The following is a 27,308-nucleotide window of genomic DNA, read 5'->3' on the forward strand; positions in this document are numbered from 1 at the left end:
AGCACCAGTGTTGACAAGAGCCACTTCATCAGCTCTCAGAGCAAGTTTACCAGTCACAACTATCCACAGGAGTTACACCCATAGACAAGGAAAGACTTGGAGACAGGCACAGTTACAAGTGCCAGTGCCTTATTACCTTAAATAACCCAAGGATCTGCAGCACCACAGGGCCTTGTGGCTACCTCCTGGACAACCACATCACCTCACTCAGCTGATGCAGGCACTTTAGTGGAGCAAGGCAGGTGGGCATTCCTTTCTGCTCCAGGCTAACATCTGAAAGACACTGGTGTTTTAGAAATCATTTAAGAGAACTTTCAATCCCCACGGGAATATTTCACTTGCTAGAAGTAAAATATGTTAACCTTCAATAAAAGACATCAACTTAAAGGTTTCTGTGAAATAAATCTTTTCTTCATAGTGAAATTCAAAGGCCTGCTGATACAGTAAGTGGAAAATGGTTTCACATTTAGGGACATCTATATAAAGCAGGCAAAGCTGCTAATTAACACACCTGATTTTTCTGCATCCAAAGTCTTTTGCAAGAGATGGGAAAGCTCTGCTATTGAAGTCAATACCATTGAACTTTAAGAGGTTTAAGTGGCACAGTTTAAGATGCTTTTCTTTAATATTAGTATGTTAAACTCTGCAGAACATGTTGAAGAAATGCAACAGTACACCCCAATTCTTAATACCTTCACCGATCCATAAAACAAAGGTAAACCTCTGAAGTGCAGCTGGACTAAACAGCTACCATCAAAAGATAATTCCTGCTCTGCAGAAACAAAAAGGCCTGTCAAGTTGCACTGACTGTATCTGGGTTTGGGTTTACTGATGGACTGTATTATTCAGAAACTTAAAAGAACTACAAAGCAGCCCGATTACTTGAATTTATTTTTTTTATTAGGTTTATGACTTAAGAGCTTCTATTACTCCAGCTGGGTAAACCACATTTGAGAGTAAGTTTAACTGCAGGACTTCAGTTTCAGCCAAAATCATTTTTGCGTTATTTTATTGCAATATAGATTTGAATTTAACATTTAAAACTTACTTCATTAATAAGCAAGCCAAGCTCAGTAGCTTCAGTGCAGGATGTACTTTATGTAACTTGCTGCACATTCATGTTAGATTTGATGTACATGGAGAAGAGACCATTCAGCTACACGATTCATTGGAAAAACCAAAAGCAAGCACCATTTTTACCAAACTAAATAGTTCTCAATTCTTCAGTTTCTTAGAGGAATTCAACTCACTTCTGGCTCCAGGAGCTATAGTTTGGATGATAGCTGAAAACTATACCCAGAGTATCAATTTTCTACACTGACAACAAGAAATAGCCTTCAAAGCAACAGGTACTGGACTTACTTTATTTTTTTTTTTTCTTTTTCTTTTTTTGAGACAACCTGTTCTCCTTGTGTTTTCCAGGTGAATACATGCATTTTTGATCATTCTGGCAGAGGTTAACAAAGAGCAAACAACAGTTGGGGCTAAACGAAAAACAATCAAAAACTTGCCAAATACTTAAGGTACAAGCAAAAAAACATTAATGCAACCAGTTAAATATCTCAGCCTTCTTCCTTTCAAAGAAAAATGGCACAAATCAAAAAAAAAACAGACAAGTTTAATTTGAGATTGTACTAGGCTGAATTAATGCTTCAAAGCATTAACAAGATTTATTTCACTGCAAGGAAAGGGAGAATTTGAACAGGCTCTGTATATTTGGGCTAGACCAGAAGCATCGTTACAGTTCAGTCCATATATGCAGAACTGACACCAATATGATGTTACCTTTACCACATGTAAAAGTAAAATATGTTAGAAGTTGCAGAGCATAAGCATCTTAGTTGTACAAGCCAGTTAATGAACAAACAGAAAAGATGAAGAATGGTTCTCACACATGTCCTTTCTGTTCAGGACTCCAGATTTTTCTTCTGGAACAGAAAAACCCCTCTGCCAATAGCCTAATAAATACTAACATATATTTAGATACCATCTTCAAAATCTTTGTTGAAAGTGCAGTCTCCAAATGAAAACTAGTTTTATGCAGTATTAATATTTTACATTTAAAAAAAGTCTTATGAATCATAGTTAATAGCAGTAACTGAAATTAATGTATACTGAGTCTTCAGGTGATGTGCAAGTTCAGCTATTTAACACAGGTGGGGGTTTTGAACAGTTCCTACCATCTTGCTTTGGACAGTTCTTACACTTGTCCCATAAATTGCAAGTCCTCTAGCTATAGTACTGTGCAACTGCTGACATCTCCAAGAGCTCTTCAATGTAAAGAAATTTGATGGAAGCACCACAAAGCAAGGAAATCAGGCTCTTTGTAGAGAGCCTTGAATTCTGAGAATTTAGCACATCACTGCTGTCTTGCCTTGACTACAGAACACCAATGAGAGGAATGACAGGGTAAAAAGAAGCAAAACTACAGTGAAGGCTGCCTCAAACAGGGAAGATAATACAAAAAAATATCTGACTCTACAAGCACATAAGCAAGTCTTGAAGAGCTGTGTATTAACAATGAGCTCAAGGTGCCTTAATTTAGCTAGAATACCACTTTTTTTTAGTCTTTTAAATCTCACATAGCTGCATTTCATCCAAGAATCAGCCTACGCTTTCAGTTAAAGCATGCATACCACCTCACTAAGTACCCCTTCCCAACTTGATTGTTTGAAGGTCTTCACTTTCCTATTCCTCCTTTCCTAGGCAGAGATTTAGAGGACTTAAAAGCCAGAGCTCTCCAAACACTTACTGCATCTACATGTAAAAATCATTATGACACTCTGAGACCAACACATATCCTTCCCCTTTCAGAAACAGCTTTGCAGCAGAGCAATCTTGATCTCTAGTTCAGTTTTAGATTATGCTTAACTTATGGCAGCCAGAGTTCAATCCTATGAATGTAAGCTCAATACAAAAAGAAAGCCATTTATCCTTTTTAATTCATCCTTACGGCATGTTTATCCAGAGCTTTATAATCAACTTCCAGTTTTAAATTATTTTCTTAGCACTTCATAGAACCTGCATGTCACTCCCTCCTGAAGGAGATGGCATCACACAGAATCTTGTGTAAGTTAGTCCAAGTTTCCATATGTGACCAGAAGTCTTACTTGTTAGAACACAATCTTTTTCCAACTATTCCCCCTCATTCCCTCTCCTCCCACCCTTCCCCAACAATGGGCAATTACTTCACAGGAAATGTAAAATAGGCTATGGGTCTACACAAAACCTACACTTCACTAATACTGAACAGAAAAGCCTATTTTCCAATTACAGGACATCTTTCTCTAAATTTAGGTCAGCACTGGTGCAGTTTGCACTGTGTATGATTACCACAAGGATAATACCAATAAGTACATATATTTTGTCAAACTGATTTAAAATCCTATGAAGTTAACTGGGGAAAAGTTTAATATTGCTACTTCAGAGCACTAAAACACACAAAGTTAATCCAATAAAGATCCTTGTATTGATTCAATATTAAGTATTAATTGCATGATCATCATAGCACCTCTTTACATTATCACACAATCACCAGAATTATCAACTGCTTTTAAAACTAAAAAGGGTACAGTCCAATATTTATAACTTGCACACTGTTACTATATAGAAACTAGGTGCATGGTACAGTGCTGCAAAAATGGAAGCCTGCAGTTTTGACAAAGATGCCAAGTCATGTTGTAGACAATTTCAGTCAAACTGGCAATACTGTTTAAGCAAATACTCAACACAGCAGGAAATAAAGGACAAATAAAAAAAAAAGCATTCTATAACCAAATAAACATCTGAAATTTCCTTTCCCTTTAATACAAGTAAGGTCACTTTTAGCCTTGGAACAGATACATGTTCGCCTATGATGATCTCGCTAGCTACTACACAGTATCTGATGTCCTCTGCTAAGAATATAGTTTTAGAAAGCCGCAGTTACATGAGGCATCTAACGTAATATCTAAAATTTCCTTTATGGCAATTATTGAATTCATTTGTTTTAAACAGTGAATATGGAAAGATGGCCTCATGTTTCCTTTTCAATAGTACTCTGAGGATCAAGTGGCTTTCAAGCAGCATGGTGGGTTTGAAATTTTTGCATTTTAGATCATTCTGTTGCGTTTATGAGTTGGTGAGTCTGTAATGACATCGCCACACTGGGCTGAGGTACGCTTTCTAGTTCCACCATTGTCCAAGTGGAGTGCCATTTCTTCTGATATGAAAGTGTTCAAATCAACATCATGGAGTCCATTTCTCCTTCGACTAGCATTGGAGCCACTGCTCACGTGAGTGGGCGAGCCTGGGGTACTTGAGCGAACACTTATACTAGCCATTGCACCACTAAGACCTGGGGGGAAAAAAAGAAAAAGTATTTAGGTCAAACAGCAAAGCAAGCTACTTTCCCATGTGTGGCAGAATAGACGACACTCATCTGACGTGCAGTGATACACTGGAGGCACTTTATTCTTTTGTTTGTATGACACTTGTTGAAGTCCAGACCACACTTTTCCATCTTTTAGTCCACGAAAGAATCTAGCAATTACCAGAACAGCTTCTTTTGACATTGAATGTGAGCTTATGCACCAGGTTTACCAGCAAACTACAGCAAATACTAGTGCCATAAGAATGACATGCTATTCACAGTGTGTGTGTCTAACTCAAGGATGGACTGTTTGTTTTAGTATGAAGGCTTCACACTTGACCAATAGTTACACAGAATGAAAAACCCTCCTACCAAGGGCTCTCCAGGTTGATCTGGCTTTCAACACAACCACCCTGCTCCCTTTCAGTCCCTCCCTCCATTGCTATAGTTCTAATGAAAACTGCAGTATGACAGCACATCTGAGACAGGTCTGTACCACACAGCTACCCTTTTAAGTTTTGTGTTATGGCTGCCAACTATTAGCCAACACAGCTTGATCAGAATTCATAAGACCACTTACAAATAAAAAAGCCAAGCAAGACCACACGAAAACCCCCCAAATTTGCTATTAACAGATGTGGTCCAAAACACTGTCACTGTTACCTCTCAATCACTTTGGCTTGAGTTCAGGCTATTAATAAAATGTTTAAAGCAGAAAGTTTACTTCTAGAAACACAGAAACCACAGATTTCATACTGATTTAAACTTGGTCTTCAGTATTATTACAACTTTGAAAAAGAGGGACATTCCAAAACTAGCACTTGCACATAAAAGCCTAATAACTATTCTCCATTTGGAACCAGGCTGTATTTGTAGATAAAGAAGAGCTCAGGTAAGACAAGCATCTTTGCTGTCATAACTGTTTCAAATCTGCGTATTTATTAGGCAAGGACAATGACACTCCTTGGCCCTAGAAATAAACTACCAAAGCAAGAGTCATGCAGGAAGATGAACAGCAGAGCAAGAACTACATCTGGATATTTCTGTAGCAATAAGAACAAGCAAGCATGTAAATAATCCTGACAATTTCATCTCTGCAGCCTTTAAATTCTTTAGTACCTCTACTTTTCCAGCCATCACACTCTTATGTGTGCAAAGCCCATTAATGCACACCCTCACATACAATCAAGTAGGCAGTCAAGAGTAACACACTGACAAGTAAAGCCTAATGAAACCTAATACCAGTTAGCTGCTGGTAGGCCAAGCAAGCAACTTCAGAGGCTCTGGGAGGAACAGACTGCTATAACTATTTGTTCAGGTACCAGAAGCCTCCACTGCCAACATAAATTCTAAAGCCATTTACAACAGTGGCAGGATGATATGCAAGTCAGGATAAAATAGGCCAATTTCACTCTACTGTATATTACTGTTGAACAAACATGTAATGCTTCAATCTTGTACACAGCACAGGACATACTTTGATACAGACTGGGCATTATGCAACCAGTAGAAACAGGCAGTAGTCACTGATGCTTTCTTACAGCTTTTGCTTACAGCTCAAAGTGGTGTTCCAACACAGAAGCACAGTTTGAAGACTGATAGAGACCCTGCAGATTTTGTTTATACTAAAATCATCTTTCACTCACAATGGCATAAAGTATTTAAAAAGCAGAAACTGTTTTAGTGAAACAATAATTCAGAAATAAGGCTTGTTACAGTACTCCCAGGATTAAGGTCAAACTTAAATTCAAAATTATTATGAGGAAGGAGGCTACTCTACACCTACCAAAGGAAGTAAAGCAGTGAACTGAAGACAGATGTACAAGCAAAAAGCCAATCCAGATACCATAACTCAGATAAAGCACCCACATGCAACATTTGGGCAGGTAACAAATAATTTCACAATTCAAAGTCAACAGCAAGTTTAATTTCAACTGGCATGACATCAGAAAAAAAAACATTAGTCCATCCTGTACATTTAAATTGGAAAAAATGACAGTGCACAGAAGGTGACATTGTTTCAGTTCCAAACTTGATTGGAGAAATTACCCACCACATCACTATTTCAAGCAACACTGCTCTGAACATAAGTTCAGTGTTGTTACTTCCACCAAGCAAACATTTTACACCACTTATCAGTTACTCTTACATTATATGATCCATAACCAAATAATCAAAATACTAATTTGACTTCACCATTACATCTTTTCAGTATGCCCAAGTAAGGAAAGAAAAAATTATTCTAAGTAAGCCCCAAAACAGATCTGTGATGTGAGAACACATTTTTCAGCATCACTCATGAGCTATGATTATAAGTACAGCCTTTTCAAGTAACATGCATTTCTTAAAAGATATAAATCAGAATTAAAAGATGCATCTCCAACACGCTGCAGCATATTCAAAAACAGACTGCCAAGGTTTGTGAGCAATGCCCCAAGCAAACACTAGCTTTCCAGTTCTTGGGTAATAGTGAACCATTGTACATTTAAAAAACCCTCACAAGATAATTAAGAAGTTAAAATCTTCAATCAAACCTGATGCCAAAGGCAGAAGAATAGTTTTGAATTACTTTGTAGAAAGAGAGGTGTGCAAGGATATTGCATCACAACATAGACTTTAGTTCCAGTTTAATGTTTCATCTCATACAGGTATTTAACACTGAACTAGTAACAGTCATTGCTGAGTGACAATTTGCTATCAGTTACTTGCAGTTAACTGTATTGCATAGCACTACACATCTATCCAAGAGAGAATTGCCAAAGGAAACATTTAGATCAATTTAGGACTGGGTAATCAAGCCAACATGGAACAGTTGGAAAGAAAATTCAAGGCAGGCACTGAAATACCAAGTTGCCATTTCATGGTAGCAATGTCTTTGAAGCCAGGCAGCAATGCCATAGAAAACATTTTTTTTTTTTTTTTTGGTGGTGAAGAAAGCATATTTCAGAATCTGAAAGTGAACTGTGATCCACAGTTGCTTTTTTCTCTCAAAGTTGTTGTAATGCAAAGAGGAAATGTCATAAAACCCATGTGAATTATTCCGAGTTTTAGTTTCCAGCAGACTCGGATCTCTTCCCGAAACATTTTATCAGTTAAAGCAGATAGCAACAGTAATAGATACTAAAAAATAGTAAGATTACATGACTTAATACTGTTTTACAACCTGTTTACAACCTGTTTTTGTGATTATCATGACTTAATCACAGGCACATCAGTTTTATCTATACAAAAGGACAGAGATATAAACAGCTACTAAAGTGTCTTTACTTCTTTCACAATCTCACCTGAAGTTTCATTCTCCCTTTTTGAACCTGAAAGGTTTGTAGTGGATGGCATACCAGAAATATTTTGCAGTACTTATTCTCACTCCTGCTACATTTTTCAGTCAAGTCAATTATATGGTGTTTCAAAGCCTGTAATTTCACAGAAACACTTTATCTGAAGTTGTATTCTAAGTTATTTATTATAGTACTACTAGAAAAAGCTGCTGTATAGAAGAAAGTGACTAACAGTAGCTAGTTCGTAACTAAGTACTCTCCAAAACTATCAAGTTATCTGAATGTTTGGTTAAAAGCATTGCTTTAAGGGAGTATTATAAAATACTTAAGGTGAATAGAACTGTCAACTCAAAATTAGCAAGTTTCTAAACACTGGCCTACCCAACTGAAAATACCCCTTATTTGCACTATAACCATATCCATAATGAGTATCAGCTATTCAGGTTACTACCACAGCACAATATGCTGCATAACTACTGTTCAGTATAGTAATACTTTTAACTATTGTTTTCCAGAACTTTTAAATCGGGAAGTATCAAAAAGAACATTCATGCTTTAATAAGTGTAAAACTAAAGCAGGAATTAGTTAATAACCCCAGATAAATACGAAGTGGCATGCAGATAGATCCTGTCACTCCTGTCATACTCACCCTTTCACAGTACTGCTCATAGAGCAAGTTTTAGCAGTACATACCAATACACAGTCCTACCACCGCTATATATACACACAACCTTTAAGTTAAACTCTCAGAGTAGCCTGAACTTTGCTCTCCCATCCCCTCTTCTACCAACTGCTACTTCACTCTGCTAAAAACTGATGTTATTTAATATCGCAGTTTATTAATTTCAGAAGAGAATAAAGTGGCCTAATCAAAAGTCAGACTCTTTGAAGAGGCCAAGTTACATGCTTCTATATGCTACAGCAAGGGCTCCCCCTCACAGAGAGACTGAATCACATTAATGATATACATCAACATAAAAAAACAGCCAAAGAACTAACACTCCTTCACTTTGTTGTTGCTCATTCACACCATCATTAAATATTAATGCTCAAGTCCAATACACTACAGCCTTACCTTCCTGTGTTTGCAGCCTTCCCCTCCCCAAACCATAGCATTTCTCAAACCATTTGGAGTATGGCTTTGTAAAGTATGGAGTACATACCACATTAAAAGACCAAGCTACAATATTAAATATAGACTGTGCACTGTCACCAGCACTACAAGACTTAGTATGCTAGCTACAGCCAAGCAGAAAATGATCCAGCTTGTTAGATTTTTGGAAACTTATGAATACTACCCCATTTGATGTAATTCTGCCATTTAGAACCCTTCCCTTACAGCACTAGATATAGCAATACACATCCAGAAAACAGGAAGGTATCCACCTATGCTAACTGCAGTGACCCCTTAAGAGTCTGGAGGAAGTTAAACACCTGACTCTGTATTTACAATATTGGACAATATAGGCTTCCACTATCACACCTTAAAAATGTTAAGCAACAGACAGTTCCTGAAGTTCAGAAAAATCCCCTTGAGCTTTAGAGTAAAATAGCACATATTACCTCAAGCTAGTTGCTCAGCTTTTCTTGAAGACTCATTTCAGGAAGTCACAGATCAAGCTTCCAGTCATGTTTTACTTTAAAGGCTACCCATCAGCACACAGATGATGCAAAGTTGATATTAAGGACAAGTATTTTTTGATGTACCAGACTTTAACTGTCTCAAGAGGTTACATAGCTCGAGAAATGTTATTCTCTAGTAACATGCTATTACACTAAAGATTTCAGGAACAGCTGCTAAGCATACATGCCATAGAGTTAAGAGGTTGGTCAAATACATGTTAAACATTCCTGTGTCGGTAGCTTTTCAGCATGACCATTTTGCTTTTACCTACTGTAGTAAGTTTTCAAAGTAGAACAGTAGAGAAGAGCAAGTTTCTTTTTACAGCAATGCCTACTGATAATTTAACAAGTAAATTTGGGATTCAAAATCCCTAACTCTTAAAAAAAAAAGAGGCAAAAAACTTAACTAGCTTGCCAGGCTACAATATAGAGATCAGACATAAGATTTGAGACAGAGAATATATGGTTAGAAATTAGGTTTTAACATTTTCTCTTCAGGTGCATCATACAGTTTTAAGAATGTCCTGATATTGTACTGATTATTAGATTGTACTGATATCTTAATAATTAAGATTTATGGAATTATCTTTTGATGTTCCAGGAAATATTTAATTATTCGCTCCTTTGCTACCACATCTTCTGTCAAAGTTTTCGTGTGTGATTATGCAGCATTTGGATCACAGAACAGGTATTTCCCCAAAGAGAAAGATCAACCAGTTAAAGAACCATGGTCTTTACACCAGATAAATCCCTGTTTCTGAGAAGGCAGTAAACCAGCTCAACCTCAGCAAAGCTTTATTCTGTCAAAATGCAAGATTCATACCTATCCCTGCTTCACTAAGAGACCACACTTGGAGCAGAAAGTTTCTGCATTACCCATCAAATCCAAGTCAGCCCATCCACATTTTCAATAGTGAAATGTTTCATTTCCACAGAAAGCCTACCAGCACAAAAAGCCTCATTACTTCACACGTCACTTCACAATTCCCCACAAAGCTTTAGCCCTGAACACTTGCTGAGGACTGCTACTCGCTACCATCAGGTTTTCTCGTGCTTCCTCTCAACACCTAGAAGGAGGAAATCACTTTTAAGCAGCCTGCCAAAAATGAACACAGCCCTGCAGAGCACACCAATGTACACATAACTGAAGATCCTATGCAGATTTCAGAAATCAAAACATAGTTCTGAGAAGCTCTATTATAAACAGGAAAATAGTTTGGGAGCTAGTTTAATCACAGCTTCCTTCATGTTAAAGGAAATTGCAGAAGCTGAAGGAACACAGACATTGTAGCAATAACCTCACAGCAGTTAAGAGGCCAAATACAACCCAGTCACCAAAGGATCAGCACAAAAGCATTTGTGTCAAAGACCAGGTTGAAACAGATATCAGGACAACCTAATCCAGAAGGTGACTGACATGTAATCTTGTCACCCAGCTGATGAAGGGGATGAGTGCATTTCTAGCCTCTGCAGTGCCAGAGAACTTCCTACTATTCTCATGACTCTGTATTAGGTCATAAAACACAAAAGAACTTTCTATTACATGGTTCAGATTCCCATGCTATAAAGAAGTGAATTCTACAAAACACATCTATACTAAGCAGATGCTAAGAATTATTAGTAAATACACAATATTAGTAAATACAACTTACTCTGCTTGAGAGCTCACTGTGTCTAAGAGCAAGCTTTTTTAGTTGAAGCAACTGCATGTCAGATTCAACTGCAGTTTAAAAAAAAAACTTTTAAAGGGTGTTCTCACATCAGAGTGGGCAAGAGTCAGCTTCTGCAGTTCTCATGAAATTGGCTTTACCCACAGAAATAACGATACTGGTACACAGAATTCCCTAGCCAGCTTCCCATATAAGAAGGAAAACTGCCAAAATCTGAGAGCATGCTTGATTTAAATGGCAGAGCAGCAAACAATACCAGAATTAAGCTGTCCTCTAAACAGTAACCATGCCTGGATAATGTATCTTGAAAAACTACCACAGCATAACAGAGGCAAGGACTATTTTCAGGATTCATCTAATTAACTTATTAATTGCAACCCCACTGAGAATATTGAAAGAGTAAAAATTTCATTTAATTTTCATAGACTATCCTACATATAGCTTGATTTTTTTACTTTTACAATGGTCTACTATTTATATCAAGATATCTGCTAGCCTTTGAATTTTAGAAGGCATAAAACCCACATATGAACTGCCTCATTTCAGCTCGAGCTATTTAAAAAGTTTCTTTATCCCTTTCTAGCTAACAGTCCAATGCAGAGCATGCTACTTAATATTCATATCAGAAAACACAGTATTTAACTAGTTGCTAACACAGTATTACCATTTTCCAGGAATTCTGTTTACTTTAGCACAGGTATAAATGCCAAGTCTCCTCATGCTTCAGAAACACTACTGAGTTAAGTATCAAGGGTTGAGTTCACAGAAGTAGAATATTAGATCTGAACCTTATTTTTTTACAATCCTCTTCCTCAAAGTATTTGCCTATGCAACTTTTGGTAACTACACACCTTACACATGCAAAAACTCCCAGAGAACTAGAGACATACCTTCAGCTGGAACATCAAGTACATGACATTATGATACCAGCAATGGTCAAGAGCCAGACATGCTTTTAGAACCCCCACCCATTTTTAACCATGTAGTATTGAAAAAATTACTGTTACCATGCAGAGCTATGGCTTCACGGAAGGGTTGCAAATCAGTCTCTACAGATGAGCTAGTTTCTGTTGAAGTAGCTCGGTTAGGGGATACTACAGTCAGTCTTGGGGGAGCTCTAGAATTTCTTGGAGGAGGAACTTTTCCACATAGGAAGCTGATCAAGTCTTCTCTACGAATAGTTCTTCTGCGTTTTTTAACCCAAGCTAACACATCCTTATTCCGACGCTGATAGCCAATCTGAATTCCTACATCAAAGCTTCGCTGATGGGCATCCACACTTTCTGCAAGAAGACAGAAAAATTTTCTTAGTGTTACAGGTAGAGCACGTCACTGATACAGCTTCTGGTCAACCTTAGGAAAGAGATACATTCTACAGGTTACTGTAACACAGTACCAAATTGGCAGCAGCAAATCAGCTAACATTTAAGATGAGTCCTATTAAACCTGAAGAGAATATTTTGGCTAAAAATTTTCCCCTGCTGTACAAGTAAAAAAGTCACCAGCAACTCAAGTACCAACTAAAGAGCAATTATTATGCTTCAGGTCAACACTACAGCACAAACTGTGTGTTTACAAAAACACACTGTACACTACACACTGTAGTAACATTTAAACATAAACGGTGCTTGTTAGTCTGAGGAAGGTACTTAAACCAACAGACAACACACTTCCAAGAAACACTGAAGTGCATCAGCAGAGTCAGTAAGCCCCCATAAAAATAAAAGGAGTAATAGCTTTTCTTGGTTCTGATAGCTAAGGAGTTGTCAGAAAACTCAAGATTTCCTTAGAGTCCCTATAATTTCATCTAAATTTTAATTGCAAAGGCTATTTGCAGGAAGCCATAGTTTTGAAACTAGTTAGAACACAAGTGTCCCCAATGCCTTTCAACTCCACATCATACCATTTAAAAAGGAAGTCTAAAAAATTTCCTTCCCCATTTAAGATCCAATTGCAGATTTTACATACAAAAGCTTTAAACATTATTTGCAATTAATCCCACTACAAAATGCAATTTCATTCTCTATTGATCAAACTGTTCACCTGTGCATACGAGTTATATCTGTGCATGCTCAAGTGCCTTTTATTACATTGCTTTCAAACTTCAGTAAGTAGTTTGAGTAATTTCAGACAACAGTAGCAGGTGAGACAAACCATCTTCTCTACACAATTATGCTCATCTTGTTTGGTATAGATTTGTTAACAGAGCTTTGCCAATAGCAGTAATTTTCATAAAATTGAAATAGCTATGTTGCTCTTGCTCCATTAAAAGACATCAATGTATCCACTCTGATTTCATCTACTTGATTTCCATAGGTTTTTGATAAATCTGTCAGACCTCATTAAAACAGCATTTTGTATTCTTGCTTTACTAAGTCCAACATGAGACCCATTTGCCCAGGACAATATTGAGATTTAAGAACAGCTGTCCAAGATACTATTTACAGGTATAGTGATATTCACATCTAGTTTTCTGACATTCAAAAAATCCCAAATAATCACTATTACTTGATTGCTATTGTTAAACATATATTCTAATGCACCACTGCAATTGTCCACAGAAGACAGAACTGAAATCTACACTTTAAAAAAAAAAAAAAAAAGGGAGCACTTCAAATGTACCAACCTACAAAAAAAAAAAAAAAAAAAAGAATATCTCAAACTGATCTTAGCTAAATATTGGGGCTTATAGAATAGATGCTATACGTAGTTTATACAATGTAACATCTTAGTAACTTTCATGCACTCTAAGAATTTGTCTATGCTGTTTTGTAATCAAAACGGCTACAAAACACTAATTCCAGTGGCAACATGACATTATTCCTCCAGCCATTTTATACTCCACAGCACCTCAACCTCCAATGCACTCACAATAAAAGCTACCCAACACTTTGGAGCCAATGTGGAAACTGACAATATGCCTTTAATACCTTCATTAAATACCACGAGAAAGTCCTCCTCAGAGGTGAGCTTTATGGCAATAGCCTGATTTCCTCGTATACCTGAATGCTTTCCAAAGGACTGACTGTGAACTACTTATCAGCCTGTGAACACAGGCTGCCTGGACAAATTTCAAGCATCATTACCCTGGGAAAGATTAGATTTTTACAGTAAAAGCTACAACAACTTTGTTTACAAACTTAAGCTGGCAAAACGTAAGCAGTACTGCTACTGCCTACATCCTGAAATTACTAAGTCAAAACTAGCATAAAAGGTAAATTGAAGGCTCAAATCTTACTTCAGTACATGGCTAAAACTTTCTGCAGTGGCCCGATGTTCTAAATCGGACATTAAAAGCCCTGTGCTCATTTCTTTAGTGTAATCTGAAAAATAATCAAATGTCTTTAAACACAGCCTCCATGACCAGTACCAATCAGAAACTGATGCTCTAAGACCATCATAGTATGGAGTGATCCTAAACTTCTAATCAAATTTCAGGAAAAATAAATGCTGATATTCAAGACATCACAGCATACTCCTTATGAACTATTCCTCATGGAGCTCTTCTTAAAAGAATTGATGTCTCAAAATTCCAAGCATTTATCAGATCAGAAACCAGCTGACAGGCCAAAAGGCAGTTTGTGGTGTTCAGTTTACCACATCAAGTCCTTTTCCAGTGTTTTGACACAGTCCATAAACACAAACATTACTGAGTATGTGAGAAACAACAGGAGGAGATTTTCAAGAGCCATGGTCACCAGTAGGGAAGGCAAATTCACATTAAGACCCTCCAACTTGCTTGATATGTGCCACTGTTTAGCTGGCTCTACCTGTGTTCTCAACAAATTTCTACCCACTTGGAAGTCTGAAAGATGGTAGTTCTGAATAAGTGAGGTACTTGAGCACCTCTTGAAGATGTGTTTCAAGGCAAGACTTGTTTCCGGTGCAACTTCTGGCAGTATTACATCATGCCTGAATAAAGACAACTTCCTACTTAAATTCTAGTTTCACTGATGACCACCTACGTATTCTTCTATTAATCACAATATTGTAGAAAAAAGTGGCTCATTTTGCCTATAGCACAAGTAAGCCTTTGATTTGAACAAAAATAATCAGCCTGAGTCTTTGTAGGTAAGGTGCTATAAGAGCAAACAATGCCCTTTGTACAAAAAGACTAATTATTCCAGATAACTTAACAATACCTGCTGCTACTCTAGCACCATGCTGGTGACTGGCAACCTAAGCCATGTTCTAGTGACCCACTCCCTCAGGCAAACACCTAACCTATTATGGGATGTGCTGCCCCCTTTATATGGTCTCTGACACATACACAACATCCAAATGCACTTTCTGCAAGAGCCAGGTCCCTGGCAGTGTGAGTTACACATTTACATTTCCTCTCTGCTCTGTCCACATCTATCAGAAACCTGATCAGCCATCATAAACACATCACTAAGTTCAACTGCTTAGACCAAATCAGAAAGGGAGAAGCTGGAGACAAATAGAAGAACATGCAGATAGAGATATAGATAATGCTGCACAGGCCAAGAAAAAACAACATTCCAAAACAAAAATAAAAATTAATCTACAAGCCAGAAAAACAATTTGGAACTTTGTTCCTCCCTGGGAACAGAGGACAGAAACACCAGGAATCACAGCACCAATTTAAGCCTCCACTGATAATTTTTCAACTGAAGACCAGTGAATTATTCTTCAGCAGTCAACAGTGACAACTTAAAGAATTATTCAGAAAGGGAACCTGTCAGAAGCACACAGTAAAACAAAACAAAAGCAGAGCCACGTGCAGAGTGCATTCTTATCTAAGTTTTGGCTAACACTGCCTTCTTACAGCCACACTAGACACAGTCTTAATGACATTTAGTGCTCAAAATAACCAGGGAAGCACACTTAGGAACCCTATTTCAAGATGATAAAACTCTGTCACATAAATATGCAGAATTTTACAAACACTAAACCTCACCTTCGCTTCACTGTTAATGGGCATGTTTTATACTGATATACCAATATTCAGCATACTGTGAAATAAATATAGAAATGTGGGAAATTTAAGTAATGTTTAATAACTTAAGCTATTGCACTCTTCCTTTGAATTCATGAAAGCAAGCCACACATTAAAAACATCCTTTTCCAAGGTTTGTGAAGTAAAACAGCTCAAGTTATTAGTCACTCACATGAGGCAACAAAAAAGATTCAGCTATCGTCAGCTAAAGTGGCCCCGGGAAAACTTGCAAGATTCAGGAAGCAGTCTCGGGTTAGATTTTATCAGGGTGAATAAGAGACATTAACAGGCCCTGCTTATGAGTAAGCCAGGGCAGGAGGCAGAGTGGGGCCCTGCTCGGTGGGGAAGGCTGCCGGGGCAGTGGTGTTAGGGGAGCAGCCCCTTACCTTTGTAGAGGTTGGTGACCGCAGTGGCGGCGTTCTGGAAGGGGACCCAGAGGGAGAGCCCCGGCTGCTGGCACACGCGATCTGCAGGGAGGGAAGGACACACGCTGTTTATTTTGGAGTCATCAACTCCGAACGGCCATGTTAGGTTTCGCCATTTTGTTCCACCTTCCGAAGGCAACTCGGGATCAGGGCCGAGAAAGGCGGGCCGGCAACGACCCGGACAGGGCAGCGGGCGCGGCGGCGGCGACCCAAGCCGGCCGGAGAAGGGCCCTGCCCGGCCCCCGCCGCAGCCCCCGCCGCACAATGAGGCCAGCCCCTCGCTTCGCCATTTTGTCGGAGCCTTTTCCCTGGGCTGGGCGTCAGGAGCCGCCGCCGGCAGGGCCGGGCTTCTCGGTCTCACCCTCCCCGCCCCCGGAGCCCGCAGCTCCCCGGATATTCTCAGGACTCGCCCCCGCCACCCCGGGCCCTCCCGGCGCGGCTCCCCGCCGAGCCGCCCTCCGCCAGAGCGCCCTGTCTCTCCGCGGGCCGGCACGGCCCCTCCGGCCGTTCACCCAGGCCGACCCCTTCGCCAGCTGTCGGCCGGAGCCAGAAGTGGCCAGGCCGGGCCGACACAAGAACCGAACCGGCGGCTCCACGGGCTCAGGCCGCTCGGCTGGAAGCCTCGAACGGCGATGTCTGGGCAGCGGCCGCGGTTGCCCCTCACGCCATTTTGTTTTCCCGTCTGCCTCTATGGACGGGCGCGGAGCCCCCGGGCCGGAAGCCTGCTCCTCCCTCTGCCCAGGCCACCCTCGCCGCCACATCCCCTTTGTGACCCCGCAGCCCCGTTCCCACCCCAAACCCGGCGGTTACGCGGCTGTCCGTAACCCCAGCGCCCCCCACCCGACCACCATATCTCCGGGCCCGGCCTCGGCCTCAAGACCACAGCGCTCGGGCCCCGCCGCCCGCCAGGCCCCGGCAGTGCACACACACACACACACACCCGCAGGCCCAGGCCCCACCGTCACCCGCCAGCTCTCACCCTTGTAGAGCTGCGCCACAGCGGTGGCCGAGTTCTGGAAGAGGTGCCAGAGCTTCTGCTGCTTGTGCTCGGGCTGCGCCGCCGCCTCGTCCTGCAGCTCCGGGGCCAGCGCCTCCTCCTGCTCGGCCTCGGCCAGGCACTGCCGCTCCCACTTGCTGAACCAGTGCTCAGGCCCGTGCTCCTGGATCTCCGCCTCACCCTCTTCCTTCTTGTCCTCCATCCTCCGGCCGGCTCCGCGTTCTTCCCCGCCGCCGCGCAGGCCCAGCCCCGCCGGAGAGCCGTGCTCGCGTCCCCTCGGCAGTTGGGCCGGCTCTACCTCACCCCCATGCTCCCGGGTCGGCCCGCCCGACCGCCGACTGCAAACACACTGAGCACCGGCCCCGCCCCGAGCGCAGCAAAACCCCCTCGGAGGCGCCTGGGAACGTGCGGCCGCCCACCGGCGGCGCGAGGGAGCGTCCTCCCTTCCCCCCTGCGATTGGTCACCCCCGCCCCGGCACGGCCGGTTTGAACGGCCTCTCCGGCTCCCATTGGTCCGTCGGCACGTCCATCAGGCCGGACGCGCAGGGGGCGGGCCCAGCCGTAAGATTGGTTCTATCGTCACAGACTCGTGCGCAGACGTCGCCGGCCGCCGTGCGCAGGCGCGCTCGCTTCCCTCGGCGCCGCCCGGCCCCTCCCCTTGGCGTGATGCGCCGCGCCCTGAAGGCGGCTCCGCCCGCCCCCCGCCGGGCCTCACCCGTAGCTCCGGGGCCGAGAGCCCCAGCACGGGGCTGCGCTGACCGGGGTGCCCCGGGGGCAGGACTGGGCAGGGCGGTTCTGCCGTCTTGACGCTAGCGGGGGAAGGCGGTGCCCCGCCTCGGTCTTATCCACAGGCGCTGCCAGCGGTGCCGGAGCCCGTGAGGTGACAGCCGGCGGCCGCGGGGCCACCCGAGGAGCAAGTCCTCGGCGGGAGTTGTTTTCCTCTCCCCGGCTCAAGGCCAAGGCCGGGTCCAGGCCCGGGGGAAGATGGCTGCCAGTGCTCAGCCCTGGTGCGCGGGCAGCCCCGGCTCCAGCGCCGGAGGGTGAGGTGTCGGCCGGGAGGCTGGTGAAGATTCAAACTCATGCGATCCCTATTCTGCCCTTTTTATACTTATATTATTTACCCGTTCTTCCTGTGTATTTGCACTGTAGCGGGCCAGATTCCAGCAAACAGTAGGACAGAAATCGCAGCTGCCTCGCGCGTTTTGAAGTCCTTGTTTGCTTCACTATTGCCTCAAAATGCTGCTGTGAGCAACATCTTCCTCACTACCCCAGCCACCCTGCTATTGCAGTCGAAGTTAATGTCTGCTGAGCCAAGCCATCAGTTGGTGCAGAAACACCTTCACTTTCTGTAAACCCCCCTGTTCCAGTGTTGTTGCTCTGCAGCTGCGGAGTCAGCAGTGCCCCGGCTGCCTGTGCACAGCTGAGCTTCAGTTTTCCCGGTACTGTTCAACTGGTATTACATCAAAACCTGTGGTGGTGTGTTGTACCCCTCTCACTCCAACCCACTGGATGTTGGAGACACTTTGCAGGCTTTATGGACTGTTTCTTCCTCTGACAGTATTTTATGCACTGCATACTTGTTCCCATTTTGAACTTGGACCTTCATAGAACTTCCCAAAATGTACAGGAATCCAAGGCTAAATCATATGTAGCGGGGAAAGAGATGGCATGAGGAAATAATTAGAACTGTTGGGATAGGCTTCTCTCTAAGGACAGATGAAAATTACAGCTGCAGGCTACTCTGTTTCCTAGACCACTGAGACTAACTGCTGGGGACCTCCTGCTCCTGGCTTGTGCTATGGTACTCCATGTGAGTAGAAGGATGAGAGTATCTGTAACTCCATGCACATGTTCTTAACGTGTGGCATAACACTAATGCACATACACAGAGGGTTTCTTCTAAACTACCTACAACTTGGAAAAGTTCTACCCTTATAGTCACTTGTTTCAATATTGAAAGCCCTCAAATGGGAATGTGTGATGGGATTGGCTCCAAGTATTTCTCCAATAAGTAGTGTACACAAATCGACCTCTCATCGAAAGGTGGGCAGAAATGCTCCTGTCTTCAGTGGGTTTTGCAGATGCTCTCTGCAAGATCTGTGATCACAAGTGATTGCATGGGGTTGATGTCTGAGGGGATGTGGCCATGCTGGATTTTGTGTACCAGGCATCTGTTTTTCGGAATATTTGAAAAGAGTTGTGTAACACTGGCAACTGTGAAATAAACAGTTGGTTACTGCAATACAATGTACTGTTAGTCATGATTTATCAAGCACAGAGTCCTGAAATTTGGCTGTTACTGGTGCCCATTCAGTATAAATCAAGCAGGGAGTTGTAATGCACCACAAGGCAATTCCTGTATAAAAACATAGCACCCAGATTTCCTGATTTCATTTAGAGAAACCCAACCACACACAGTTCTCCAAAATATCTACAGCTAATAGAGATTGCTGAGATTTTAAGAGGACGTTTTCCTTTCTACATGCATTACACCAAGTGGGGTGGGCAATGTTGGAGTTGTATCAATTGGTTTTGTCATTTTCTGAAGTGGCCATTAGCAATTTCTGGGATGATAGTGTAGAAAAGCTTGGCATAGCTGAGAACTGTGATACTGAATTTTAAAATCAGAAATCTTAAGTCATTTTTTGATAGAATGCATTGAAGAACATTAACTTGGCCTACAGACATCTTTATGCCACCTGAAGATAAAGAGGGAGTTAGGGACCTGGGAAAGGAGTCAGGCAGTTTCTGAGACTAGAAGAACAATGCAGCAAAGGAGTCCTGCAGGTGAAGAAGTAACATTAAATGGAGAATGAGGACTTTTCATGGGCAAATTGTGAAGAAGGTGGCAAAGGTGAGAAAGCGCAACAGCCCCACTGGTGAAAATCCCTTAACACACCCAAACACATTTCTCCCTGATGCTTCCTGAGGAATCTTTCTTTCCTGTAAATAAAGAATAAATTTCATGCTAACCCATGCTGAGCTGCCACTGGTGGTCTGGAACAAACACGGCTGTGCTGGTTTGGACTCCTGGTAAGTGATCTGCTGGCTGGACTCAAACACCTGATGGGGAGATCAGTGGTGTATGCATGGTGAACGTGGCATCTGAGTAATCTTGGTGTTATGCCTCGTAATTTCCCCCATGGGAATGCTGTAGTGATGAAAGGAGTGTGGCATCCAAACTCAGGGGAGTCTCGGGGGAGATAATTACTGGAGCATGATGAGGGTATGCTAATTGTAGAAGGCTCTGAAGACTTGTTTTATTCCCTTATGCAGACTCTTACTGGGAGTTGAATTTAATGATAAACAAAAGAAAACATTTTTAAATATGAGATTGTGGGGAATAGAAGGATTTATTGGTAATAGTACTAAAAATATTAATAATCTATTCAAAGTGAGTACTAACATTTTAAGATATCTGAATGTATAGCTGGCTGATTATAGACACTGGAATGATTTCACAGTGGTGTGACTGGCTGTGTGGATACTTGCAGAAGAGAACATTCATGATAGTTTAAGATACTGGAGGAGCTGAAGGGAGCAGGTATTCATTTCACCAATGGAAAACAACAGGTCTGAGGGACAGGATGTTCATTTCTCTTCACCATTTTGTCCTTTGGGATCCAACTCTAGGTATGCTGCCCTCCACTGAACCAGGTCAGCAGAGAAGGAAATTATTCAGCTGGAAACTATGGTTTCTCAGGCAGAAGTTTTCAGCCCAGGTACACCTGCAGTAGGATGCCTGGGCAAGCCAGCAGCAGGTACCTGTGAGAAGTCTGGGTGACAGAGAACAGCAGTGCTCAGCAGTGCCCTGACTGCTGTGTATCACACAATCAATGCAGTTTAACCTGTCACTGATACCACCAGTTGGGCTTTTATGTGTTTGGCTCTCACCAACTGAAAAACCTGAAGGCAGAGCACCCTTAGTGGAAACATTTGATCAGTCAATGGTGATTATGCAGTTGTCCTCCTGCTCAGTACTTCTGAGCAGCCTGATCTTTCTTCATGCCTTAAGAACTGCTCTGAAAGAAGAACTCTGCTGGTCTAGAAAATTTCTCCAAATAGCTGCTCTTTTTATTCCAGATTCAAATCTCTAGTGGATCACCCAAAATAGAAAGTTTCTACATAGCACATGAAGAGTGACAAGGAAGGTGCTATTGCTGTGGGCTGTGTACAAATGAAGATGATCTTTGCTGTGGAAAACTAACTATTAAAACACAAAGGAAGAAAAAGTGTGCAATCATATTTTCATGATATATGATGAATGAGCAGATGGCTATTCCTTCTAGTAACACAACTTTATTAGCCTGTGTGTAAGATGGTTCTTCTGTTGTCAGTGGTCAGACAGACAGATTTCAAAGGTGAATTCAGTTTTGGAGCTTGTGCTATGTTTAGTAGAACTGTTGGCCCAGTATAGAAATTTTTACTCAAAATTCAATCCCACATCCATGTACAAGGCTATGGGACAAACAATACCAAATAATCTCCAACTGATGCAGGTCAAAGTCTATCTGTGGAGCGTCTTAATCAATTACTGCAGATACTGGCTTATAAACCACAAAGACTACAGAGGAAATGAAAGACTGGGGGAAAATACATTTAGGGGTTCATCTAAGTGGAGTTCCCTTTGCTTGCAGAGTAGATTACTTGCTCCAGTGCCTTCATGAGACAGGAAGCCAAGGCTTTTATAAATCCTTAATAGAATATAAGTGAAAGTAGAAGCTATCTATGCAATCTTGTGGTGTGATGTTGGGATATTTGACACCATGCTGCAGCTGGCAGGTGCTTCACCACCTACTGTCATTTATTAGTTGAAGAGCAGCAGGATGCAAAGGTCCACTGTAGGTTGTCTGCATGCTCCCCAAGGCAGTTATAAATCACTTCTGCTCTTAGCTCGCCCCCTATTTTAGAACATCACAGACTACAAAACAGAAGTAGCTTGCTGTATCCCTCTTTGCAGAGCCTTTTGGAATCACAGATTCATAGAATCATTCATAGAATCAGATTGCAGGAGTGTTTCTTAAGTGTCCTGGTTTGTCACGGGAGATGCTCAGAGATGTTTGAGCACCCTGTGCTCAGAGATGTTTGTTTGTTTGTTTGTTTGTTTGTTTGTAAGCAGCAGATCTCATTCCAATAGCTTTATCTTTGAGCTGTCAGCTTACCTCCACACAGCTTGTAGTGTCACATAACCCACCACTTCTGAAATCAAGAAACAGGGTCATTATGTTTACTCCATAGCCATGAGAACACTCATTTGGCAGTGCTGGATCTAGCTTTGAAGAGCTGGGACCCCATAATCTCTTTATACCTCATACATTGCTGCAAATCAGAGTGATTGTTCTCCTTCTACCTAGCAGCACACACCAGTCCTACAGCTGAGACTGTCTCAGCCTCAGTGACAGTGCTCACAACTGGACCAGATGCACAAGAACAGGAGTGCAGGCTGCTCTGTTTCTGTTGTGCCTGCAGAGCTCTGTAGGAGAGGTTTTTATCAGAATTAAATGGCTGAATGAGCCATGAAGATCCCCATTCAAACTTTTGAGACTCTGCAAAACCCCACTGAATATTTTGCTTGCTCAAGGAAGCAAGCTTAATTTGAACTTTTTCTTTGAAAGAGCAAGTAGTCATGTTATGCACAGCTGTGCATAGGAGGAAGCAATAATGTGAACAGAGGATAGACACCAGATCTCAGGTTCCAGATTCAATAACAATGTCCTTTCAAGTCTTGACCAAATTATTTATTTCAAAAACTACAGCTCTCACCATGCTCTTCTAATCAGTTGAGTAGAGAAAAAACCAAAACAAAAGCAAACAAACAAAAAAACACCTACTCCCATTTTGTAAGGACTCACTGTTCGAATTTAAAGCATTTGAAGTGCTAAATATAATATTTGCAGTTCTGCAGCTCAGCTATTGGGGGATTCAATAGCTGTTTGAATACCAGTAATCTCTTAGGACCCTGGCCAGGGAAGACTTCACATAGTTTGTGTGGGAGCAGGATGCACAGCACTCCTCAAAATGGGTCCTCTGGCTTCTCTGGTTAATTCTCCACCTTTTCAAATGGGAAAATACACTTGTATTCCATATGAAGCATGGAATTAATATCTGCCCTTCAGGGACCCCCATATTGTTGGTTCTTTAAAATCTTCTTAATGTTTTGTCCTGAGCAAACAGAAAATGTAGTAAACTGGGAACAGTAAATAGAGGCATTTGGTCTCAGGGGATAATATATGTGGTTTGTCTGCTGGAATACCTGGTTTCCTACTTTAAGGAAAACAAGGATGATGTCCTATTGACTCCATGAGTGCTTAATGAAATACCTTCTTTCACCAGGAACACTGAAGAAGAACAGATTTTTGTCATGAAGAATTTTGTCATAAATATTTAATAAAATATTTAAAGTTAAGTATGATGAAAATACCAAGGAATATGAGGTTTAACAGAGAAGTTCTGCATCAGTAAATGTAACATGGTATCGTCACCTCTGGCTGCCTGGCTGGCATGTGCCCCAAGCCACATCCATGGCAGAGGTGGTGGAAGGGCTGTATATGAGCCCCAACCTCAGCTCCCACTGTGTAGCCCAGTAACTTGGTCTAAAATCACACATCAGGGCTCTGGCTGTGCACTGAGCCCCTTTCTCCATGGTGAAGGCGACTCGTACAGTGGAGGAGGGTAATGTTGTGAAGAACACATCTAGAACTTTACCTCAGATCATTAAATCTCCTCAATATGTGCTACAAAGAGTGAGTGCAGGGTCCCAAAATCTTGTTGTGGACTGAAGGATTTAGAAAGACTCATTCCCAAGTTTGACATTATTTTTCAGTAACTCTCCAAGAGATGCTACTAATATTTCCTTTTGCTGCTGTTCAATTAAGAACAGGAGACTTCAAGTGGCACTGGAGCCAAGACTTGGGCTTCAAGTGCTACTTCAAGACCTGAATATATCAATTTCCTCTGAGAAGCAAGGACAGGGGAGGAGTGGTATTGCAGAGTGGAAACATACTTGGATGGGGCAGTTTTCTGGGTTGCTATGGTGAGAATATATCCTGCTGTGCTCTGCTGTAACAGGCTCAGAAACACAATGGCTAGAGTCTATTCCAGTGCAGATTTATGAGGATGCTGGAGCACTTACTGCACAACATATTTTTCTGCCCCATTGCTACAGTCACTTGTTGTCAACAAATATTCTGTAACTCTTCCTGTATTTTACTCCTGGGAACAGAACAGAAACAAACCCTTAAATCCAATAAACATGGAAATGGGATAAGCTTCCTTTCTTTAAAAAGACCTTTTTTTCCCCCTGTATTTTCTTCACCTTTCACACCAGATCTGAAGTTCTGGTTCTGGCCTTGCAGCTCAAGGCAGTTTGGGTATCTCTACCTGGTGTTACCACTCCAGCTCACACCTCTTTCATTTCCTGGGACACGAGGGCAGCGTCAACCAAAACCATCTTCAGGCAAAGTACAGGCACTCACCCAAAGTTCCTCCCCAACCCAATTTTTCCCACCATTTCTTTTATGTCAGCATTCACAGTTGTGTACTAGATAAGAAACCAGAGCTAATAGAAAATAATTGTATATTGTGTTTGAAAAAAATACTGATTTTCAGTCAAATCAGTTCCCTGAGCTGGCTTGCTGGCCTCATATGATACAGAGACAGTGAGACACATTCTGGGGATAGAGCAGACTCGATTCAATACAAAGTCATCAAGCAGCAACAGCTAAATATTGTGTTTTAACTCAATTCTTCTCTTCTGCAGATGAAATACTACCTGTTTAACTCCTTCACCTTTAAATTGTCTCTTTGGGACGAAATAGGAAGAAAGAAGACGGGACGAAATAGGAAGAAAGAAGATAAGGGAAGGAGGGTTTAGACATTGACCTTCTCTAGGGAAAAAAATACCTGCTCAAATGATGAGAAAAATCACAAATAATTCCACAACTACAACTGTAGAACACATAAGGCATGCTGAAAACTCAGGTCACATTTATTTTTCTTTCCCTGTGCCCCCAGGAGGTGCACAACTTTAGTAGGCTGTGTCAGCATGCAGTCTGCCAGCTCCCTGGATTATTGCTGTTGCCACCCGGACAGTTACTTATCTTTATTAAAACCCCCTTGTGGAACACAGGTGGGGAGGTGACAGGTCTATGGGCAGGTGCTGTTGCCTCATGCCCCAGAGCCTGTGGGATCTTGGGACTCTGCTCACACTGGGAATTTCTGGGCTCTGCCATGATGTGGAGGGTTGGTTTGGGTTTTGTTGCTGGCCTCGCTCCATCAGGGGTTTGATGAGACTGCATGTAACCACTCCTAGCAGGACACGTTTGGTAGCTTTGTATTCACAATGACTAAAACCTGGCTAGGAGTAGCTGTGACGTGTTTTCAGGGCCAGCAGTTTGGTCTTGTTAAATATTTTGTAAACTACTTCTAGACTTGGCATTTTCCTATAGCCTATACACCTATAATCAGCACAGAGAGGCAACAGTGCAATCAGCTTTTTGGTACATTTCCCCATTTCTCATGAATTCTTACTATTTTTTCTCTCAAGTTATGCTTTGCTGCTGTCACCTCTATTTTGTTGGGTTTTTTTTTTCCCACAACTGAATCATTCTACTCCACATGGCACATCATGTCTTCTACATGATGTTTTCTTCATTCTGAATTATCATCATGTATCTCTGAAAAAAGGTGTGTTTGTATTTATTTCTGTTGCCTAAATATCACTTTGCCAGGTCCTTACTTGTGAATCAGTGGGAGTAGGTTGCAAAAATACATATGAGCTGAGAAATGTGTAAATTTCCTTGTCTGGGCAGGCTTAATATCTTGACTCATGACATGCCACCACTGGCAGCTCTAGGGGTGTGGGGAATGAGGATGGTGGAGAAGGAAGTTTGCCTCAGTATACAGATACTGAGCTATGAGGAAAAAAAGATAATTAATCTGTTCTAAATAGTCATGTGTTTCTCTAAATAGCCTAGAAGAATCACACTGAGTTAGAGTTGGGAAGGAAAGAGATGTACTATTGGGTTTCATTTTGAGGGCTTAATATTGCTCATACAATTTTAGAGCTGTTTTATCTGAATTCATGACAGGTAGATTATCCCTTGGCTTTATATTAGTGTACAATATTTTTAATATTCAGAGATACATAGTTCATCAACTGAATTCAAATCATTACAGATGCTATTAACTGAGTTATTGCGCCAATCTGGGTGTATTTCAATGGATAATAATTTAATGAAATTAGCACTTAACTTCTGGAATCCTCTTCTCTGAAGAGAAATGAAAATGAAAGTGGTACTCTCCATTCCCTTCATTAACAAACTTCAGCCTTGATTAACAGGATCTGACAATGCAGATATTTAGAACTTGTTTTCCTAAATTTCTACGCCCAGTGGCATTTATGGAAGGGTATCAAATTAAAAAATAAAACAGAAAGAGTGATGTCTCCTGCTCTGGCTGCACTGCAGGGGCAGGCTGAGCAGTTTTCTTCATCAGACATTTGCCATACAAGTAACAGGTACAAAGGAAAAGATCTCTGTCTGCAAGCAGTTCCTCTCTTCCCTTGAAACTTGTCTGTGTCAGGAAGATGGTATATCAAAAATATTGGGAGAGAACAACAAAGGGAAAAGGGGAAGCAGATGCCAAAATGCCTGTTAATGTTCCCTTCCAGTGTCTCGGACATGGACAGAAGGCTCAGGTTGAGATGATGATGACTAACCCTCATGATCAACTTTTTAAACATTTTATTAAATGTCTTTGCTGTACAAGGTGTAAGTCATAGTTTAAAGTAAATGACTCATTAATGTGTAGCCATTGAGAGCAGAGATTTGTGCTGCACTGCATTTGAACCAGCTTTAAACTCAGATAGAGTATTTCTCAGATAGATTTGGGAACAATGATATAAACCAGATGCAAGCCCCACAGCTGCTGAGCTGCTGAATCCCTTCAGAAGCTGTGGAGTCAGCCTGAGATGTTGTCTCTCACCTTACCCAATCCCCCCGTT

At 41.6% G+C, this 27,308-nt stretch overlaps 1 protein-coding gene and 1 long non-coding RNA gene across 2 annotated transcripts; one reads left to right on the top strand and one right to left on the bottom strand.

The window, feature by feature from the left end:
* Nucleotides 1–878: 878 nt before the first annotated feature.
* Nucleotides 879–17,715, bottom strand: HAPSTR1 (HUWE1 associated protein modifying stress responses). The gene is made up of 4 exons (XM_071761236.1): nucleotides 17,288–17,715; nucleotides 16,270–16,350; nucleotides 11,931–12,206; nucleotides 879–4,336 (listed from the first exon to the last, which is right to left on the bottom strand). The coding sequence occupies exons 1-4, from the start codon at nucleotides 17,505–17,507 to the stop codon at nucleotides 4,092–4,094; spliced, it is 822 nt and encodes a 273-aa protein (XP_071617337.1). The 5' UTR covers nucleotides 17,508–17,715; the 3' UTR covers nucleotides 879–4,091.
* A 32-nt stretch (nucleotides 17,716–17,747) lies between these two features.
* Nucleotides 17,748–19,552, top strand: LOC139804225 (uncharacterized). Its single transcript, XR_011729308.1, has 2 exons — nucleotides 17,748–18,345; nucleotides 18,463–19,552. It is a non-coding gene; the product is annotated as an uncharacterized lncRNA (long non-coding RNA).
* Nucleotides 19,553–27,308: the final 7,756 nt, after the last annotated feature.

Source organism: Heliangelus exortis, chromosome 17 (assembly GCF_036169615.1).
Source record: "Heliangelus exortis chromosome 17, bHelExo1.hap1, whole genome shotgun sequence".
Lineage (NCBI taxonomy): Eukaryota > Metazoa > Chordata > Aves > Apodiformes > Trochilidae > Heliangelus > Heliangelus exortis.

What these genes read in the sequence shown, in the direction of transcription:
- HAPSTR1 (XM_071761236.1), bottom strand. Translation starts at nt 17,507, where the DNA reads ATGGAGGACAAGAAGGAAGAGGGTGAGGCGGAGATCCAGGAGCACGGG. An exon ending in GGTCACCAACCTCTACAAAG is followed by an intron (nt 12,207 to 16,269) that starts GTAAGGGGCTGC and finishes GTCTTCTTGCAG; the next exon opens with AAAGTGTGGATGCCCATCAG. An exon ending in TGAAGCCATAGCTCTGCATG is followed by an intron (nt 4,337 to 11,930) that starts GTAACAGTAATT and finishes TTTTCCCCCCAG; the next exon opens with GTCTTAGTGGTGCAATGGCT.